This window comes from Psittacula echo (assembly GCF_963264785.1).
Source record: "Psittacula echo genome assembly, chromosome: 15".
NCBI lineage: Eukaryota > Metazoa > Chordata > Aves > Psittaciformes > Psittacidae > Psittacula > Psittacula echo.
The window spans coordinates 4,374,867-4,395,698 of record NC_137751.1 but is presented as its reverse complement, the minus strand read 5'-3'; the positions used below and the strand labels follow the sequence as shown (position 1 = coordinate 4,395,698).

At 44.7% G+C, this 20,832-nt stretch overlaps 1 protein-coding gene across 10 annotated transcripts in view; it reads left to right on the top strand.

The window, feature by feature from the left end:
- BAZ1B (bromodomain adjacent to zinc finger domain 1B) overlaps window positions 1-20,832 on the top strand; it is a 48,817-nt gene that overhangs the window by 9,038 nt on the left and 18,947 nt on the right. For all 10 annotated transcript variants that reach the window (XR_013958043.1, XR_013958044.1, XM_080629831.1 and 7 more), the window contains 8 exons: window positions 267-411; window positions 1,282-1,480; window positions 5,274-5,395; window positions 6,188-6,385; window positions 7,744-9,439; window positions 13,750-13,888; window positions 14,889-15,019; window positions 16,561-16,672. Coding sequence is in view for 8 of the 10 variants with exons in the window: in XM_080629831.1 (XP_080485957.1) it covers window positions 267-411; window positions 1,282-1,480; window positions 5,274-5,395; window positions 6,188-6,385; window positions 7,744-9,439; window positions 13,750-13,888; window positions 14,889-15,019; window positions 16,561-16,672 (2,742 nt within the window). In the remaining 2 variants the exon portion in view is untranslated. The remainder of the gene's footprint in view (window positions 1-266; window positions 412-1,281; window positions 1,481-5,273; window positions 5,396-6,187; window positions 6,386-7,743; window positions 9,440-13,749; window positions 13,889-14,888; window positions 15,020-16,560; window positions 16,673-20,832) is intronic.

The window sequence follows — 20,832 nt, the reverse complement described above, 5'->3', positions numbered from 1 at the left end:
AAGGAGTTCACCATCAGTGCTGCTCTTCCAGAACACTTTCTGGTGTTCCTTCTGGGAGGAAGAGTGCAATTTGTATTGTTATACGAGTTAACATTGTGGGGAGGTGCTGGGGAAGGGCAGCAAAAGCCCAGGGATGTTTGCATGCTAATGTGGCATCTGCCTCCAACATTGTCCTGGCTGTTAATGTTCCCGGATTGCGAAATGGGAGGTGACTCTGCAGTTTGGCTTTTATTCCTGGAATAATGAAAATTTCTGTGCTTGCTCAGCTTGAAGGAGGAGTTCCCCATCTGGTATGAGAAACTGGTACTGGAAATAGTCCACCACAACACTGTATCTTTGGAGAAGCTGGTGGATGCTGCTTGGCTGGAGATCATGACCAAATTTGCAGTGGGAGAAGAGTGTGACTTTGAGGTAAGGATCCGTTTTCTATTTTATCCCATGCTTTTTGCACAGAGCTCCTTTTGGATATCTAAAAGCAGGAGATGGGAAGGATGTGTTAGTCACATCATCAGAAAGATGGTGAGAGTTTCTTTTCTGTAGAATCCCCGTGACAGCACCTGCTTTTGAATGCAGAATGGTTCTATAAGCAGAAGCAAGTGGATGACCTATACTGATGACAAGAAGAAAATGACTGATCCGTGTGTGTAGGGAAATAGAGATATATTTATTATACTGCTTAAATGTGTGATGGTCTTTGTACATATTTAAATATACATAAATATGTAATTAGAAAAAGTGAAAAATTATCACCTGCCATGACCCTCTCTAATGTGTTCCCAGGAGGAGTAATAGTCCTAAAGTAATGTATCTTGAAGTCAACTGCTTGCAAGTCTCTATGCCCTAACAGTTGGAAAATTCCCTCTGGAACTGGGAATGGTGGGGAAAACTCAAACCTGTTAAAAATAAGGGAAAGGTATAAAGTGCTTGCAATCTGTCTGGGACATACTCTCAACTGGGGCTGCTGAGAGAGCAAGCTTCCACTGTGGACATACTCTTTCCTCAGGCTGAGAAAGTAGCATCATTAAACACTGGAAGAACTTGAGGGTTGGCAGTTCTCTCTTTCTTAACAATTTGTACAGAACTTCCAGGTAGGAGTAGTAGAAAGAAACCCTGTAATTGCTTCATGGGAAGGATCATCCTTCCTCAGGAAGGATGGCAATTGTTTTGCCAAATTATGGCTTGTAGGTAGTCCTGGCTGCATATTTCCTTCCTTGGAGTGTTTAAAGCTTATTAGTTCATGTGTTTTGCTCAGGTTCAGTTTTCATCACTATTGCCTTGCAGGTTGGTAAGGAGAAAATGCTGCCTGTGAAAGTTGTGAAAATACATCCCCTGGAGAAGGTTGATGAAGAGGCCTCAGAAAAGAAATCTGATGGTGCCTGTGATTCCCCATCCAGTGACAAGGAGAACTCCAGCCAGGCAGCACAGGACAACCAGAAGGAAGCTATCTTGAAGGAGGATGACAACAGGAGGGAAAGTATGAGTAAGTAGTAAGATACCATGCCAGTAGATAGCACCTAGAAGTGAGTATTTGAACTTATGTACGTCCTGGGTCTGGGCTGTGAACATTATCTGGGATGTTTAAGCAGTGTTATGTGTCGAAAAATTCTGTGATTGTCACTAATGATGGTGCAGCTTTGGTGGCATCAGTGCTGTTAGCTCTCAGCTGTTCTTGCCTGTTTTGAAGCAGAAAATGTGCTGTCATTCTAGGGTGTAATACTGAAATCTATGTGAGGGTGGTGATTAGGTGGGGAAATAGGTGGTTTTTAAGGTCCCTTCCAACTCAAACCAGTCTGATTCTATGATGATCATTCTCAGAACAGACACCCTCCAGTTCAGAAGCCTGTTGCTCTGCGGAGACAAGCTCTAATTCCCTTTCATGTCCCCAGCTGACCAAAAAAAGTGGTTTTACTTTTGGTTTATCCCCTTTCCAATTTTCAGCTACTGAGACAAAAAAATCTCCATTTTTCTACATGAATTTTTTTCTAAGGGTTCAAAATAAAGCATGTTTTGAAACATTGTCCCCTTCTTTCATATCTGTTCCTCCTTGCAGTGGAAGCACTGGGTGTCCAAACACTGGATAGCCAAAGCTTTTCTCAACTCTGAGAAGGAACTGTTGAGAGAGGAGAGAAAAAAATTTTCATGTCCTGCATAATTTTTCAAAGATGGAGTAATAAGATTCTGTAGAAGACATTTCAAAAACTGCTTTCAAACAGATTGCAGTCCTTTTGATGTCTTTTTATTTGAAGTCCTTTTTATTACTTGTGTAATAAACCATTTACTTGTGTAATAAACCATTCAACGGCCACTTCTGCATCTGGGGAAGGTGCACATAACCTTCTCTGATACACAGAAGAGGAAATTCAGAAATAGCCCAGCAAGCTCATAGCAGAGTCAGGAGTGGAAGACAAGTTCTGCCAAGCTTAATAATTGTCAGCTGTTGCCGATGGGTGCTGGAAGAAGTTTTGAGCTGTTCTGATTTCACTGCAGTCCTCTGTATAACCAGGAAGGGGAAAAACAGATGTTGCAGAAGCAATCTGGTCTTATACTTATCCTTTAAAATAGCAGTAGGGCTTGTGGGTGGGAGGGCTAATCTGAGCTGTTCTCTTGTACTACCTCATTAAAGGCCTGGGAAGTACCTTTTACTTTAAAAATGATTGTTGACCAAATTTACAGCAGCATTTTGGGGCTTGGGAGTTAAGTCTACCATAATATTTCGTCTGTTGGTGTGCCTGTTGTGAGGAGCTGTGTTCAGCTGGGTTCTTGCTGGCAGTGCCATTGGAGTGATTGGAGAGGGAAAGAATCCCACAGGATTGGGGATTCCTTTGTTCTTTGCAGTTTCTGGCTCAGCTGATGATCTGACCTGTGTTTTTTGTCACGTCTGTAAACTCGGACTGTCCTGCCCTTGCCATTAAAGATGAACCTCTATGTTTTCAGATCAGGGGTGCCAGAAAGGTCATAACATGGTCAGTAAAAGCAGTGACCACTGGTCATATGGGTTGAGGTCACCATGCAAGAGTTTTGCTGCACGGGCTCTGTGTAGGAGCTGTGTTCTCCTGTGCACACACAAGGGGGCAGGGCTGCCCTGAGCATTTCTGCTAACACTGGTGTCAAATTGGCTGGTTTTGTGGGAGGAGAAAAAAGGAACAGAGCAAGCTTCAGCTCTTCATTCTGGTTAGGAGTCTGCTGTGCTTCAGAAGCCCAAAATAAGGCTTTATACCAGCTTCATTGCATCATATGTGCAGTCTGAAGTGGCTTTGTATTTTCAGCTGCTTAGGGAGTAAACTCCGGGAAATGGGCAGAAATGAGCTACTGAAGGCAGGTTCTGCAGCTTGAGCTGTAGTTGGAGCTAATACTGCCTTGGAAAAATCCTGAATAAGTGGAAAATAGGAGACTCCAGCTCATGGATGCTTTCTGAGGTTCCCATAGTGTAGTGACTGTAAGTTTTATTGCAGTGGAATTCAACAGCAAATGAAGTACAGTACACTTTCTGTGAGATAACTGCAGAAAGAAGCATGCAGTGCTTTCTTCTTCCCCACCTCTGAATGTCCAGGTGCTGTTTGATGTGATTTGATGTCACCCCTATTTCTAGAATCTAGAAAGTAAATTGCAGGAGAGGTCATGCACAGGCCTGTGACAGGAACTTGCTTATGCATAGCACGTGCATCCAGTGAAGATCAGGTTCAGCCACTTAGAAGACGTGGAGGCAGATCTCTGAAAGTAGGACTTTGACAGAGCTTCAAGTATCCTTTATGCAACTTCTGTTGTGCCGTTGAGCAGAGAAACATAGTTCAGTGATTGTGAATTTACCAAGACTTTTTAATACAAATGGGGAACCAAAGCAGGCAGAAGTTACTCCTCAGCCTCCTTGTGATGAGAGGATTCATCTCCTTTCACATGTACTATCACTGTTAGAAAATCCAGGGGGGGTATCTTAAAGAAAAACTACTCTAATGAGTGGGAAGACTTCCAAAATGAGTGACGCTTGGAGCAGAGAGTTCCACTTTGCATTATCTGAAATGCAACACTAATGGGGAAAGTACCTGCACATTTATGTGACATCTGTGATCGGTTTCTTAACTGAGGTGACTGATTCTGGAAGGCAGGGGGCAGAACTTGGTTTTATACCATGAAAGCTATAATGCTGCTGAAGCTTAAGTGCTGTCAGGCCTAGAATGTGACAAATTTTTATTTATTTATTTTAAAGCCTGACTTTGGTCTACCATCTACATATATTCTGCATGTACTTAGTAGATAATTGTTCTCATCTCGCATGCTTGCTTTAGTGTTCTCTTTGTGTCATAGCCACAAACAGAGAAACATTTGGGGATTGCTTCCTTCAGTAAGCTTGGATTTTTGTCTGGAATGATTAACATTTGCAACCTGAATATAGAAATAATAGACTGAACACCAGCTGGTGAGGTGATGTCCTTCAGTTACATCTCTCTTGAGAATAAAGAGACTGGTTGTATGAGTATGCTTAAAATCTCAAGCTAAATGAGCCTGTACACATGGGGCTCAGAACTGGAAAACTTTTCATGGCCGCCGAAGTTAAATGCTTTTAAAAGTTACTTTAATTTAGAGCCAGTAATTCCTGCAGTAGAGTTATTTCCAGTATGGCATCGCAAAGGCAGGTAGGACTCAGCAGCAGCTCCCTGGACAGGTTTGTGATTAGGTTATGAAACCTCTCTCCCCTTAATGAATTTTATAGACATTTTCTCCCTTTCTACCATTTTCTCCCTAGGTACTTGCAGCTTACCAGCTGTAGAGAGATCGGTTTAAATATTCCAAGTGGTCCTTTGTACTCCTTAAAGATGGGTTTTACCTCTTCCTTTGGAGCTGTTTAGGGACTCTGTAGCCTACATCTTTAGGATACTTTTAAAACGCCAAATTTATAAAATCTGAGGAGAGACTGAGATGAGCTCTTAGGCAGAAGCTCTTCCCTGTGAGGGTGCTGAGGCACTGGCACAGGGTGCCCAGAGAAGCTGTGGCTGCCCCATCCCTGGCAGTGTTCAAGGCCAGGTTGGACACAGGGGCTTGGAGCAAGCTGCTCCAGTGGAAGGTGTCCCTGTCCGTGGCAGGGGTTGGAACTGGATGAGCTTTAAGGTCCCTTCCAACCCAAACCAGTCTGGGATTCTGAAACCTGATTTGGTTTCTAGTTTAACCAAACACTGGGTGCGCAGGGGGTGAGGTGCCCCCTCTGGTGATGCTCTGGATTCTTTTTTTTTTTTTGCCTCCAGTACTAAGACACTGAATCTCTTCCCTCGCTTTACCAGATGACCGAGCACGTAGGTCTCCTCGGAAGCTTCCCACTTCTTTGAAGAAGGAAGAACGGAAGTGGGTTCCACCTAAATTCCTTCCACACAAATATGATGTCAAACTGAAAAATGAAGATAAGGTGAGTTCTCTGTTTGTATCATTTCTAATTACGAATATACAAGTTTGATTAATCACTGTCATTGTGTCTGTACAGTAACAGACTGTCGACTATTTCTACATGTAATTGGGTTTTGTGCATGGTAACACCTGATAATTCCCTAGTACCACACACTGAGTCGTGGTGCTGCCAGTAGCCTTAGAGGGATTGCTGTTAACTGGATAATCTCTGGTCAGGCAGTTAATAAAATTTGGTCAGTTAGACTAGTTAAATTGTGAGCAGCAGAGGCTGCTCTTGTTCTAACCGAGCACCTCGGAGAGTTATAGGTATCTGGGCTTTGGGAAGCTCCATGTAGCTGCAGCACTGCTGGGTGCTTTCTGTCATCTGCTTGCTAATTTAACATAGAAGGCAGAGCAGACCTCGATTTAGTGAGCATCCCTCACAGAGTACAGCACCACTCACAGCTCTGGTCTCAGAAAAAAAAAAAATCAAGACAAAGTGAACGTTAACATGTAAAATCTTCTAAGTTACAAGCAAGCACAGCCAGAGGAAGGTTAGAGGTGAAGCTTTGGCAAGAAATTTGCAACATAAACTAATATTTTTTATTTTTTTGGCTAACAATCTCATGCCAGTCTCTGTTGTGCATGTCAGTTCTGCAAGTTTCCTTTGGTTTGAGCCTTCACAAGAGCTTTAAGGAGTGAGAAGTTTGTGAGCATGAAGCACTACAATAGTCCTGCCTCCTTTTAGCCACGTGATATGTATTTATAATGTGGTTAGAAGTTAAGTGTTAACAGTCTGTCTGTTATCTCCAAGATCATCAGCAACGTACCAGCAGATAGTTTAGTCCGCACGGAGCGTCCTCCCAACAAGGAGATCCTAAGGTACTTCATCCGACATAACGCCCTCCGGGCTGGCACATGTGAGAATGCTCCGTGGGTCGTGGAGGATGAGTTAGTGAAGAAATATGCTCTGCCCAGTAAATTTAGTGACTTCTTGCTTGACCCACATAAGGTAAGAGTGCCTAAAAGTACCTCCTTTGCTTTCTCACCCTTTCCCCACTGTTAGACAGTCTTGGCAGAGACTTCATGTGGCAGTTGGGTAAGCTCCAAAGTGTACATCAGCTTAGTGAGCTGCAGAGCAGGAAGGTCCACTCTTGCAGGCTGACCCTTTGAGAGGTGACACAGCTGAAGGTGGTGAGAGGTGACACAGCTGAAGGTGGAACTTTCTTTTTTTGGCTCCCCCTCCAGTATAAGTTTTAGGTCTAATATTTGTAAATTTGTCATTATGATTCATATTGATGCTGGATGCTTTTGGCTGAGGTAACTGTCTTTAGCAAAGAATTCAAAACAATTTCTGTAGAATGAAGTTAATGCAGACACCGGATTTGATGGTTGTGCAGTCTTCAGTAAAAACTTCTCTGGTGGCTAATGAGAGCTCTTAAACAATGCCTTCAAGAGTGACCATCCCTGAGTCAGAAAATCTGAGTGTTCCTATGGCAGTCGTAACTTGATAGTGTTTCTGTATGTCTGTTCTGAAATAATTGTTGCTTAGATGTTTGTGCCTTTTGCTGTGCTTATTACAGTGGAGGTGTTTTATTGCTAAGGAATCTCAGTTTTTTAGCACATAAAGGTTACATCCATGTATTTTATTTTTTGCCTCTTGGATACGTTAGTATTCTGGGTGCATTCTGAAACTGAAATTGAGATGCTGGGAGAGTTCTGAAATCAGTCTCTCTTTGGCTCTGGGTTAAACTGCTCTGTGCTAAAAGTGCCCTATCAGGTAGGTGATTTCAGCAGCTTAAAACCAGTCACTGTTCAGTTGCGTTGCTTCAGAACAGAATCCTTCGTCAGAACCAAATCCTGCCCCCCCCTTCATTCTGGGTGCTTTCATGCAGTTCAGAAACCAGCCTCTGAACCGCTGTCTCCCATAGATGCTCCTTTGCTTTTCCTCTGGGCAGTGAGCAGGGTGGGATCCAGGCCTGAATCCCCCATGATTCATGAGGAAGTCTCTCATCAGAGGACTTGTTTCTGCAATGAATGTCGGCATTTTCCAGGCAAACCCCTCCACACAACTTGTTCGGGTTTTCTGTAATGTAGTTGGGAATGTTTAAAAGTTCTTTGTAGTGTTTCAGTTTCTGAAGTTAAATGGGAACTTTCCAGAGTGAGCTGATGACTCCTGAACCCACGTAGTGACCACAGTGCAGAATGTTGAAAGCTATTGCAGAAGCCTGTTACCCTTCCTGTACTGAGTACCCCCTGTTCATTGGAAAAGTACATCAAAAGTGAAAATAGGCAAAAGTAGTTGACAGGAAAGGATACTTTTAGTTACCTTTAAATGTTAATATAAATGAATTCTTTCTTTAATTTTAGTATATGACTCTCAACCCCTCAACCAAGAGAAAGAGCTCTCGATCACCTGACAGAAAGCCGCCTAAGAAGTCCAAAGCTGATGGATCATCCCTGGGCCAGCCACTGAGTCCTACACTGTGGTGCCACGTGCATTTGGAGAAATCTATTATTGGCTCTCCACTAAAGATGAAAAACTCTAAGAATTCAAAATCTCCTAAAGAGGAGCTGGAAGAAGTGATGAAAATTGTGTCACCGGCTAAACTTGGTTCGAACTTTCACATTCCAAAGAGGAGCCGACTGGGAAAGGGCAGCAACAAATCCTTGGACAAAAAGCAAAGAGGCAAAAGGGTTCTGAATGGGCAGAAGTCATCAGGGAAATCAAAGTCTCCAAGGAAAGGCTTGAAGACCCCTAAGATGAAAATGAAACAAATGACACTACTGGACATGGCTAAAGGTACCACTAAGGTGTCCAGGGCTCCCAGGAATTCAGGAGGCACCCCTAGATCTTCCAGCAAACCACAGAAACATCTGCCTCCTGCAGCACTCCATCTCATTGCGTATTACAAAGAAAACAAAGACCGGGAAGACAAAAAAAGTGCTCTTTCTTGCATCATCTCCAAAACAGCTCGGTTACTCTCCAATGAGGATCGTGCCCGTCTCCCAGAGGATTTGCGAGGCTTAGTACAGAAACGCTATGAGCTTCTAGAGCACAGGAAGAAATGGGCCACCATGACGGAGGAGCAGCGAAAGGAGTACATGAAGAAGAAAAGGGAAAAGCTGAAAGAGAAACTGAAGGAGAGAGCGAAGGAGAGAAAGGAGAAGGAGATGAAGGAAAAACTGGAAAAACAGAAAAGATACGAGGACCAAGATCTGAAAGGGAAGAGCTTGCCTACTTTTAAACTGGTTGATACCCCAGAAGGACTTCCTAATACACTCTTCGGGGACGTTGCCATGGTAGTGGAGTTCCTGAGCTGTTACTCAGGGTTATTGATGCCGGATGCTCAATATCCTATCACAGCAGTTTCCCTGATGGAAGCGCTTTGTGCAGAAAAGGGAGGCTTCCTGTATTTGAACCGAGTACTGGTCATTCTTTTGCAGACCCTGCTGCAGGATGAAATTGCTGAAGATTATGCTGAGCTGGGAATGAAGCTTTCTGAAATACCACTGACTTTGCACTCTGCTTCTGAGTTGGTTCGCCTGTGCCTGCGCAAGTCGGATGTGCAAGAGGAAAGTGAGGTCTCAGATAACATAGATGAAAGCAAGGATTCAGCAGCTTTTGAAGATAATGAAGTACAGGATGAGTTTCTGGAGAAACTGGAGACATCTGAGTTCTTTGAGTTGACTCCTGAAGAGAAATTGCAGATACTTGGAGCCCTGTGCCACCGGATTCTGATGACATACTCGGTGCAGGACCATGTGGAGGCCAAGCAGCAGACGTCGGCTGAGCTGTGGAAGGAGCGCCTTGCTATCTTGAAGGAGGAAAATGACAAGAAGAGAGCAGAAAAACAGAAGCGAAAAGAAATGGTGGCCAAGAGCAAGGAGAATGGGAAAGATGAGAACATGATGGGAAGAAACGAAAAGAAAAAAAATGAGATGATGAAAATGGAGCACAGGGTTGAAATAGAAGCTGATGATATGATCAGTGCTGTGAAGAGCAGGCGCCTTCTTGCCATCCAAGCCAAGAAAGAGAGGGAGCAACAAGAAATACAAATGAGAGGTAAGAAAAATACCAGGAGATTAGAGCACTTGTGTGTTGTGGAGTAGAGGTGAATAAGTTAATGGCAAAATCTACAGCCTGTTCTCAAAAGCATTACCTACTTTTAAGGAATTTCCTCACTGGAGAATTGTGATTCAGCTGCTGTGGTTCCTATTGCAGTTCAAAATCTGGAGTGTTCACAAAAAGCAGTAACTGCTTCTAGAGCAGTGTTCAGTACCTTTCTAATTCTGTCAGGCCCAGGAGAATTGGAGAACAGAAAACAACAATAAGTGTTGGTCTGCGTCCAAATACCTTCTGACTTTTATGTGCAGAGGGGATACTTCCTGTCCAAAACCTATTTCGTGCAGCTGCTGCTGGTCTTGCTGCCATGCACATTGTCAAGCTGATGCTAGCAGCCCACCTCCCAGATAAGGACTTGGGCAACACATTTCAGTTTACAGTTTCTCATTTTAAGTAGTTATGGAGTTGCATAAGCTGTCTGCTCAGACCTCTGTAAAACACAAGCTTCAGTGCCAGACTCCATATGCCTCTGGGGAAGTAGTGCGTTTTGCTACAGTGGAGTACGAAGAGCAGAATACTCTGGAATTACACGTCAGGGATTTTTTTGGTTGCAGATATGGGTACTAGACAGCCTAGCTCATCTGGGTTGTTAGTTCCCTTCTGAAACAGTCCCACATGGAGCATGATTTCTGTGCCTTGGCTGGGATCTGGGAGTGTCTGTTTTAGAGACCAGGAATAGGTGAATAGCGTGTAATACCCTGAGGCTTCTAAGGATGGGCACTGGCCTCACGCTGGCAGTAAACAGATTTTTCAGACCACCTTTTAAGAACTGTGAGTCTCAGAAGTGCCAATAAACCGCTGAAGTTCTGGGGTGCTGTCCTGCTTCTCCAGAGAAACAGAATGCCAAAGAGCTACAGCCTGTAGCTGAAGGGCTGCGGCCCCAGGTTTTGTAGGGTTCCAGTTGCTTGACCACAAGTTCAAATTCATTATAAGATTTTACTGCAAAACTTGATACATTTTGGACATTGCTTCTTTTGATACTTCTTGTAGCTCTCACTTGATGCTTTGTGTTAGTTATATGTGAGGAAAAGCAAGATTACATTGATGGAGATAAGAATAATTTGACTTGTGTGCTGAGGAAGTTTAATCCATTCTTCATTCATCTAATTCATTCATTCACTCCCCAAGGAAAACTGTGTCCCTCTGGCAGGGAAGGAAGGATTAAGCCTTTCATTATGGTTTGAATTCATCTTGCTTCCTTTCCACAAAGCAAACCCCAACATTTCAGGCATCCAGGGCTGCTTTTACCCAGTAAGTAGTTGCTTCAGGCCCAGAGGTAGCCTTTTGGGGTAACGACTGTGGTTAGTGTTGGTGGGCACCAGTTAGGGCTGCAGGGTTAGCAGCTCAGGGGTAGTCTGCTCAGGACTTCAGGCCTGGGGGCTGGTGTGGCTTCAGAGTGTGAAAAATATTTGTAACCACGGTGAGAGCTCCATCAGGGTGCTCCCGCTGCCGCCCAGGCTCTCTGCAGGCTCTTTCAGCGTACTGGCTTTCACAGCACTTCAGTTGCATTTGGTTTTAATAATGTTAGTGTCTCTGGGGGAAGTAAAAGGAGTTACTGAGAAAACACTATTGCGCAGTGGTTCTATATTCATATACATATATATGGACCAATGCACAATAGCGTTTTGTCATCAGCTGCTCTTTACATATCTAGAGATATATATCTCATAGAGGTTTCTTTTTCACTGCTCTGGTAGCATCTGTAATACGGAGAGCACCAACCTCTTTCTAGTTAAAACTGATCACTGTTGAGGCTAGTGCTGCCTCTCTAGTCTCAGCTCAAAAAAGAGCCCAGTGTAAGAAAGCATAAATGGGCCTTTTTTGTTCTTTCTTGACTTCAGAAGAAGTCAGTATAGAACTTCCTGTTGAAATAACATGATTAATATCTGTATGTTCTTGATAGTAAAAGTCAAGTTGCTTTCGTTTCTGTGTTACTGCAGCACTAATTGTTCTTTGCCTTATCACTCCATGAAGCAGCAGCTCCTGTACAGTCTGTTGGAGGAGAGCAAAGCTGGAAGTTTATGCAGCTAATGAATCCTGCTAGAGGAAATACCAACTGAGAGTAGCTTGCCATCACAACTGAAAGTGAGGTACAGGGAGGAACCTACTAGTTTGGTGTCTAATTTGGTGTTTGGTGTCTAGTTGGTGTCATTTTGATTGAATAGTTTTGGCATATAAATAAATCTGAGTTTCTCTTCTTTCCTTGTCTCTTCTTTATTCTGGCACTTGATGATACATGCTGCAACTGGGTTAGATAGAAAAAAATACCTGTCTCGTAGTGCCCAGGGTATCCCAGGTTGTAAGCATTGAGGAGTTTGCTGGCAGCATGGCTGGTTTTGGTTGTAGTCTTGGCTCTTGAGGGGAGGGTTCTGAGGAGGAGATGTCCCTCGTGTCCCTTATGCTAGCATCAGGCACGGCAGCAGGTCTTGAGAAGGTGTCTGGGGGAGAAATTCTTGGAGAAATGCTGTCACTTCCATCTCTTTCTAGTGGAAGGTGAGGATGGTACTTCCTGTAGTATGGGTCTCGTGATATGGTTTGTGAGACTCAGATTTAGCTGACACAAATCATTTCGTACCACGAGAGTGACTGTTGTCCCGTATTCTGATTTCAGGACTTCAACATAGGGAAGCAGTCATAAGGTTTAGGGAGGAGTTGGTGTTTACAGACGTACTATGAGGGTGGTGAGGCAGTGGCTCAGATTGGATGGGGCTTGGAGCAACCTGCACTAGTGAAGGTGTCCCTGCCCATGGCAGGGGTTGGAACTGAATGAGCTTTAAGGTCCCTTCCAACCCAAACTATTCTAGGATTCTGTGATGTGGGTTGTGCAGCTGCTTGTGTCTGGCAGGCGTAGATTCACAGGATGGTTTTGCCATGCTGCAGTTAGTGTAAGTTGGTATACTGCTGGTATGTTGTTATATAAAAGCTGATAGAGCGAGTTGGTGTAACAAATGCAAGGGTGTGTTTCTCAGCATGTCTCCTCTTATCAGTCAGGATTGATGACAGTGGCAGAACTTCAAAGACTTACCGTTTGGTGAGTCAACTGTTTGGTGATCAACTGTTATCAAACCTGTCTGGATACAGAAAATGACTGTGAGAGAGTAGGTAGTAGCCCTGGGAAAAGTCCTAGCAAGAAGCTGGCTTTCTCCCTGGGCCAGCAGCCAGTGTACAAGCTCCATACACTTGCTTTGACCTCTGAAGTCTTCATTTCTTCATTCCTTTCGGTGTTTTTAAATTGCGTTTTCTCAGGACACAGGAATGTTGCCCACAGCTTTTTGCACAAGTTATGAAGGGGTGATGTCTTTGTCAGGCTGAAATCAGGCTCTGGAGAGCCAGTGTGACTCAGTTGGATGTTTTGTTCCTTTTTGTCCTGGTGAAAGTACATCTATTCTTCAGACAGGCAGAAGTGGAGAGAGACTCTTGAACCATCATGAGAGGTGTAAATCCTGTTGACCTTAATGTTCTGTCTCTTGGCAGAAGCTTGCTCCTTACCTAAAGATGTGAAAGGACATGTTTTGTTCTGTAAGACCCTGTGACCAGGCTCAGGACCCTGTGATGCCAGAATTTAGGCCACTTCATATTTTTCTTTCCCGTCTTTTTTGTCAGCAGGTGTGGATATTGACAGCTACTGAAATCCCAATATTGTCATGAGTTGGAAACCTAAGGTTTCTATTTTCATGTTCTTCAAATTATAGACTATATGGGAAAGCGTAAAGTGTGAGGAGCTGTAATATGGTTGCTATTGCGAGACAGTGCCAGGTCTGGGGTTCCAGTAGGTGAGGTTGCGGGAGCAACGGTCCCTGTAGCTGTGGCTGTAGATGTCCAGACATCCATGAGCCATGCTGGCCTCCAGTGTGACAGCTGCACCACTGCCAACGCTTGGACTCCTTGGGCAGCTCTTGTATTTTGTGCTGTACCTAAAGATCATTGGCCCTGTTACATGGGATTGCACAGCAGTGGATGCCACTGTTGATATAGAATGAGGAATGATAACGAGCATGTTTTATCCAGACTTTCCACTTTTCTCAGCCCAGTTAATCCTTGTACCTTTACTTATTAACAGTTCTTGATTCTTTTTCTAGAATGGTGGGTGGAAAGCAAGATGAAGGGTGAGTGCCTATGCTGAAAGAATATTAACCAAAGTCAGCAATAATTTATTGGGTTTACCCCCATGGTGTGGTCAAATAAAAGAGAATATTGATGTCTGGATACAATAGAAGAAAGTTACTACTTCTCTGTACTAATTCCAACAGTGAGGATGGAGAGAGAAGCAGAGGAAGAAAGAATCCGGAAGCATAAAGCTGCAGCTGAGAAAACGTTCCAGGATGGGATTGCCAAAGCAAAGCTGGTGATGCGCAGGACCCCGGTGGGCACTGATCGCAATCATAACAGGTGGGAAAGGAGAAGATCCGGAGCTGCCAGCTCTGCCCTCTGGGAGGAGCTTCATTAGACAGGAGCCCCCAAGAAGTGGTTGATAAGAGTGTTGAGAACTCCCTGTGTATTGAACCATGCAGGAGAGCAGAAGGGACAGCTTTGTGTATATAGGGTGTAACAGCCTTCACTGGATTGTGCTGGCAGCTTGTTGAGGGCTTCCTGTGGGGGTCAGGGTCCACCTAGTGGAGCTCTGCATGCTTGCATTAAAAGGGGTGTGACAAGCAGGAATCTGCCCCTCTACTCCACTGTGGTGAGACCCCCCTGCAGTCCTGATAGAGCTCAGGAGGGCATGTGTGGGGCAACAGCACAAGAGGGACGTGGAGCTGTTGGAGCAAGTCCAGAGGAGGCCATGGAGACACTGTGAAAGCTGGAGCAGCTCTGCTCTGGAGCCAGGCTGAGAGAGCTGGGCTGGTTCAGCCTGGAGAAGAGAAGGCTCCTTAAGGGGGAGACCTTAGAGCAGCTCCAGTGCCTAAAGGGGCTACAGGAAAGCTGGAGAGGGGCTTTGGACAAGGGCCTGTAGGGATAGGCCAAGTGAGAATGGCTTTAACCTGCCTGAGGGGAGACTGAGATGAGCTCTTAGGCAGAAGTTCTTCCCTGTGAGGGTGCTGAGGCGCTGGCACAGGGTGCCCAGAGAAGCTGTGGCTGCCCCATCCCTGGCAGTGTTCAAGGCCAGGTTGGACACAGGGGCTTGGAGCAAGCTGCTGTAGTGGAAGGTGTCCCTATCTTCTTGGGTTTTTTTCTTACTATCTTCTTGTTTTTCATGTTTGTTGTGCAGGAATGCTCTTAGAATGGATTCTAATGAAAGCATTCGATGTTTCTCAGCTGTGCTAATATAAAGATATACATGCATCCAGTCTTTGACTCAAGCACGTAGATGCTTTTCTATGCCCATAAAAGCAGATGTATGTACCTAGCCAGGAGAGGAGACAGGACTTGTTAATATGTGTGTTTCCTACAGGTATTGGCTGTTCTCGGATGAAGTTCCTGGCTTGTTCATTGAGAAGGGCTGGGTACATGACAGTATAGACTACAGGTTCATCCTTCCCCATCAGAAAAAAGAAGATTTTAAAAAGGACTACAGCCCAGGAGGTATGATCAGCTTGCCTCTCTGTAGGTGCTTCCTTTGTTGCTGTTGGACTGTCTGAATGGATTTGTGGATGTGAAAGAACTGTGTAGTCTGAGTGTTTTCATGGGGATGCTCTGATTTAAGCCTTCTTTAAACCCTAGAAGCCTATACACAAGAAAGTCTGCTCATGATGCTGGTCATCATGACCAGCATCAGTCCTGCTGCTGCAGGTCTTGGGACTGCCCACAATGTACCACATGAGGGCCACGGGATACAACCACCTCTCTTAAAAGCAGTGAGGTTGATGTCAGTTGTGGACTAATCCCTCTCATTTACTCTGAACCTGCTGAGTTGCAGTGTGCCAAACTTCTTTTATAGGTGATCAGTTGTGTTTTGCAGAGTGTGAGGGCATCCATCATTGTGGTAATGTCTCACCAGTGCGAAGAGCCCCAAATTAACCTGCGAAATAGTATTGAGCTGTAGGCATCTCCTACATAGCAATAGCTTTGCTGATGGAGACCATTTGCGCGAACAGCCCTCTTGCACGTCCTCTCAGCCTACTGTTCCTCTTGTACTGAATGTGCAGGTGAGGTGCAGTGGGTGGCTGAAGTTCTGGTGCTCCTTCTGTAGTTGTGCCTGGAGCCTGTGAGGTGGAGCCTTGCAGGCAGAGCTTGGGCATGCACAAAAATCAACCTGTGGGGAGGGGAGCAATGCTTTCCTGTGGAAATAGTTCTTGGTAGAGAAGAGCATGCTGTAATCTGACTCCAGTGCAGTTTCAGTCCTTTCAGTCCTGCTCGCTTCTTGCTTTTGAAGCGTCATAAGCTGGCATTGAGTCCACCTGCAATGACACTGCATGTGATGGGTGCACTGGGTTATATCAGAGCTCCAGTAGTAGTGCTTTGGGCATTGGCAGAGTAGGCATCTACAGAAGAATGGGTCAGGACAAACCTACAGTGACAAACCTAGCTGTCTGTGGCTTGTCAAGCTGGAGGTGGTACCACTCAGTGGTCCCAGATGGGTGTAATTTCTTACGTGAACTCTTCCAACTATAAACCAACACTACCCCTGTACACCAGCCTGCTTCCATTTCTTACCTGCTACCTGAATATTTACCCAGCTACCGTGCAGGATTTTAGCATGTTCCTTTTAAAGCTTAACAAGCAAAGGCTTAAATAAGCAAAGGTGATAAAATTCATGTCAGGCTGTTATCTAAGATGCTCCGAAATACAAATACGTGTTGTTTATAACTCAGTTCTAAATGTATTTTGTCAGTGTATAGCTAAAAAGCAAAACCAGTTTTATGTGTTTAAAATAGCAGGAATGCTTTTCTGAATTTCATGTGTGTGCTTTTAGATGCAGTATTTTCTTTGAGATTCCATTACAATTTTCTGTTAATGTTTATAAATGCATATCCCGTGAGGTAATACTGGATTAGTTTTCCCTCCCAGACATGTAGATGCTGGATATAGACCCTGCCCCGGAGGTAGGTTAGTTTGTGCAGATCACACATGGTTGCTGGGGGGAAGGAGAAGAAGCCACTCAAGTTTGTGTTTTTCTCTTGCAGACAAGCGGAAGAGCACAGCTGCTGATGGCAGAGTGAGCAAAGTGCACAGGCCCATGCACACCACAGACCTGCCCACGGAGACCACTGTGCCCAAGCAGGGACAGAACTTATGGTAACAAAGCTTTGGTAGCTGCCAGGGACTCACAGGGCAGAGATCAGGAAACAAGACCCATTTCTTTTGATAGATGCTACTCTATACCACCGCCACTCTTTCAATACTCAACAGCTGGATCACTTCAGCAGCTCCCCAGGCTGTTACTGGTATTAGCACTAGTAGTGAGTGGCTAATAGGGCAGCCAGTCCCAAGAGCCAGTGGAACTGTTGTAATCAATCTCATCAATCAGAGCCAGTATGAATTAAGCTGGTAAAATGCTATTTAGATATATTGCTTTTAAAATACTTCCTATTCAGGAGAAATATTAATTTAAAAAAATTACTGTGCACTTCTTTCAGTACTGGGAAGTGAACAGAACCAAAACACCCAGAACAGAGGAGGGGAGCAGTGGCCTAGCTAAGTGTATCTGGGTTTTCTTTCATGGTTCATCTCAGCAGACCTGAATTGTGGCACATGGGGTCCTTAAGCACGTGAAATTAAAGTCTTCATTGAGATCTTTGGAGACAGGCCTGTATCCTGCATGTTCTTGCACGAGGTGAGACATGCAGAGCCATCCCCCAGCTCCTTGTCAGTGTCTTCGCAGCAAACTGTAGTGGTGTCTGTTTGTTCTCCTGTAGCACCATATCAACTTGATTTTTGTTGCTAGTGATAATTATAGTTTAGCAAAATCATTCTGCCATGTTGATAGCCTGTTACCCTTCAATGCTTCCCAAAGCCAAGCAAAGCTACCTGTGTCTTCTAAGTGAATCAGATCTAAACCTCTGACTTTGAGCATGGGTGATTGTGACTTGTTCCAGTAATTTGCCCTAGCAATGTCTTGTATCTTTGAAGAAAATCCCCAGTGTTAACTGTTGCTCTATGTGCTAAGGACTGATAAGTGGTGTCTCCAGGCTAGGACTACACCTTCATCTACTAAACTGCTTGCGAAGGACTCTGCATTTTTCTAGGTAACAGTGGCTTTTCCCTAGTTTTCTACTTTTGACCCACAAAGTGGAGTTACTTGATCTTTGATAAGTACCACCAGCTCCAAAGCATAGTTTCACTGCTGTGAGTCAGAACTACTTTACTAGAGATGTTCTTGGCCCTCCCAGTGTCCTGGGTTCAGCAGCAGCAGTCAGTCTTTCTACTTAGTAGCTGGTGCAGCGCTGTGGTTTTGACTTTCGGCCTGGGAATAATACTGATAAAGCCGATGTTTTCAGTTGCTGGTCAGAATGTTTACCCTGACCAAGGACTTTGTGAGTCTCATGCTCTGCCAGGGAGGAGGAGAAGCCGGGAGGAAGCAGGGACAGGACACCTGACCCAAACTAGCCAAAGAGGTATTCCATACCACAGCACGTCATGCCCAGGATGTAACTGGGAGTTTCCCGGAAGGGCACGTTCTCTTCTCTGTCAGGCTCATTTCCGGCGGGTGGTATTGTATTCTCTTCCCTTGTTATTTCTCTTATCATTATTATTATTGGTGGTAGCAGTAGTGATTTGTGTTATACCTGAGTTACTGGACTGTTTTTATCTCAACCCGTGGGAGTTACATTCTTTCGATTCTCCTCCCCATCCCTCGGGGGGCGGGGGGAGTAGAAACTGTGTGGCTGACTTGCCAACTGGCTTAAACCACGACACCCAGAAACTGTCAAAGAGACTGAAATGGGTAGATACTTTCATTGGTTTAAACCATCAGTACTGAGTACTCACTCTCTGTAGTTCTCTGCCCCTTCTCTTTCACTGCTGGCAGGCTGTAGGAGAGAGCGGTGTTTCCTGTGCACTTTCAGTCTGTCAGTATTGCCATGACAAATCTCTCCTCCCTTTCTCGGTCTAGTCATCACAGAATCAGAGAATAGTTTAGGTTGGAAGGAACCTTAAAGCTCATCCAGTTCCAAACCCTTGCCATAGGCAGGAACACCTTCCACTGGAGCAGCTTGCTCCAAGCCCCTGTGTCCAACCTGGCCTTGAACACTGCCAGGGATGGGGCAGCCACAGCTTCTCTGGGCACCCTGTGCCAGTGCCTCAGCACCCTCACAGGGAAGAGCTTCTGCCTAAGAGCTCATCTCAGTCTCCCCTCTGGCAGGTTAAAGCCATTCCCTTTGTCCTGTTCCTACAGGCCCTTGTCAGAGCTCCCTCTCCAGATTTCTTGTAGGCCTCCTTAAGGTACTGAAAGGCCACAGTAAGGTCTCCCGGGAGCTTTGTGTTCTCCAGGCTGAACAACTCTGTGTACATCTTGTCACAACAGCATATATCAAGCAGTTGGGCTTTCCTAGGGTGCTAAATAGGAAGTTGTAGAGAACTATATGAACCACAGGCAAGTCCTCTCTGCGAACTGCCTCTTGTAATACTTGATCTTCATTTAGCAGATGTGTTCCAGTAGAATAAATTATATAAGGAAAACAGTAGCTTAAATTAATAGTTCATGTTGCTATGAACTGAAGTCAAGATACAGCTAAACTGGATGAGTTAAGTGGCACAGAATCCCTGTAACTTGTAATTCCAGGCTGAACTTGAGAAAACAGTGTTTTACATGACAGTGCTGACTTGCTAGGTTAGGTTGGCAGCTGTCGGTGACACGCTGGGAGAGATCAGAGTGGTTACAGAGGTTGGGAGTGCTTTACAGAGCAACCAGGCATCCATCCCAGGAGCAGAAGCTCCTGGAACCAGGTCCTATATGCTCTCAGGACGGAGTTAGATTCTGTTACAAAGAGCTGCTTTGTCTGAAGTGACCATAATATGTGGGTTCTCCTTTCTTTTTTTTCTTTTTTTTTTTTTTTTAAAGGCAACGAAAAGAATTAAGAACTGTTTAGAATAAATAAAAAAAATAAAAAGCTTAATATGGCAACCAGAAGCCTGAAGTGCTTTCAGAGAGATTTACATGGGTTTGAATTAAGGAAATAAAAAGGGTGATACAGTACAGACTAAGAGTGAAAAAATTAATTTTGTTCCTTTCCTTGGGGAACAGTCTTGCTTCCCAGTATCTGTTGTTCCTGGGCCTGTTTTAGGATAAGAGGGAAGTTCTTCTCATGAGTCAATAATTGCCTAAGTACTATGAAACAAATTACAGAAATACTCTAATTTGTACGTTCAGCAGGGAGGTGGGGAGTGCTGCTGGAGCAGAACAGGGAAGTCTCCTAAAGAAAGAGGATTTCCTTTTGATACAGAACAAAAGGATCAGGAAATTAAACTAGCAAATGGCAGGTTTGAAATAGAGAAGCAAGTGCCACTTCAGATCTTGCAGCTGCTACCAGCTGCTGGGAATCTCCAAGTCCATCCCTGTTCAAAGCACCTATTGGACAAATTGCTGCAAGAGGAGCTTATTGGGGAGTGTTAAGCACAAAGATTCTTGTCTTGGCGCCCAAATAGGTCCTCAAACCTACAGATGCTGAAATCTGTAGGGGCAGATCAAAGAAATGTCACTGCATCCCTGCTCTGCCCTTTCTTCACTCAGAAATAAGAGGCTGAGCTAGGTTGATTTTTTTGTTTGTTTGGTTTTTTTGTCCCAGTGGCTTTGATTTCTGTCCTTTTTGGTACCTGCTGGGAAGAACTTTTAAGAGTCCCAGCATGTGCTGGCTCTTCACTGAGAGGATCATGCCTGCGTGTGGTGTTCTGCCAGGCAAGTTGGCAGTGTCAGGATGTTGATGGATAGAGCAGTGCGCTTGGAAGATCTGTGACAGATGCAGGCCTTCACCCCTTCAAGTGAGCAGGGGGCACAGCTGCAGCTTTTCAAAGGAAATATAACCAATTCTAGCTACACATTCTTCTGTGCTGTCTGCATGGCTTTCTCCTAAGTGACAGGACAACCTAAAGGCATTTCCACAGACAAGCAGGAAGCTGCCTCAGCTGAAAGACTTCTATTTAAAGCTCTGGAACTGCAAAGAGCGGATAGTTAGATTTGTTAAGTACCTGTCTGACAGCTGTCACTATTTACAGGTCAGCTTCTACAAAAAGGCAAGTGCCAACCTAAGAGCTGTTATTTCAGGGATAGACAGTAACTGCAACTGCCCTCTGAGGAAATCCAGATTCCTATTACTTCATCTTCACCTTGACCATTGATCTCTCCAGTGTCAAGGACTGCCATGAGCATGGATGGGTATGGAAGAGTCTCTTCCTTGGCTGCTCTTTGCACACTGTCCTTGTGCACCCTGAGAATCCTTGAGACCGCTAAGGTCCTTGGA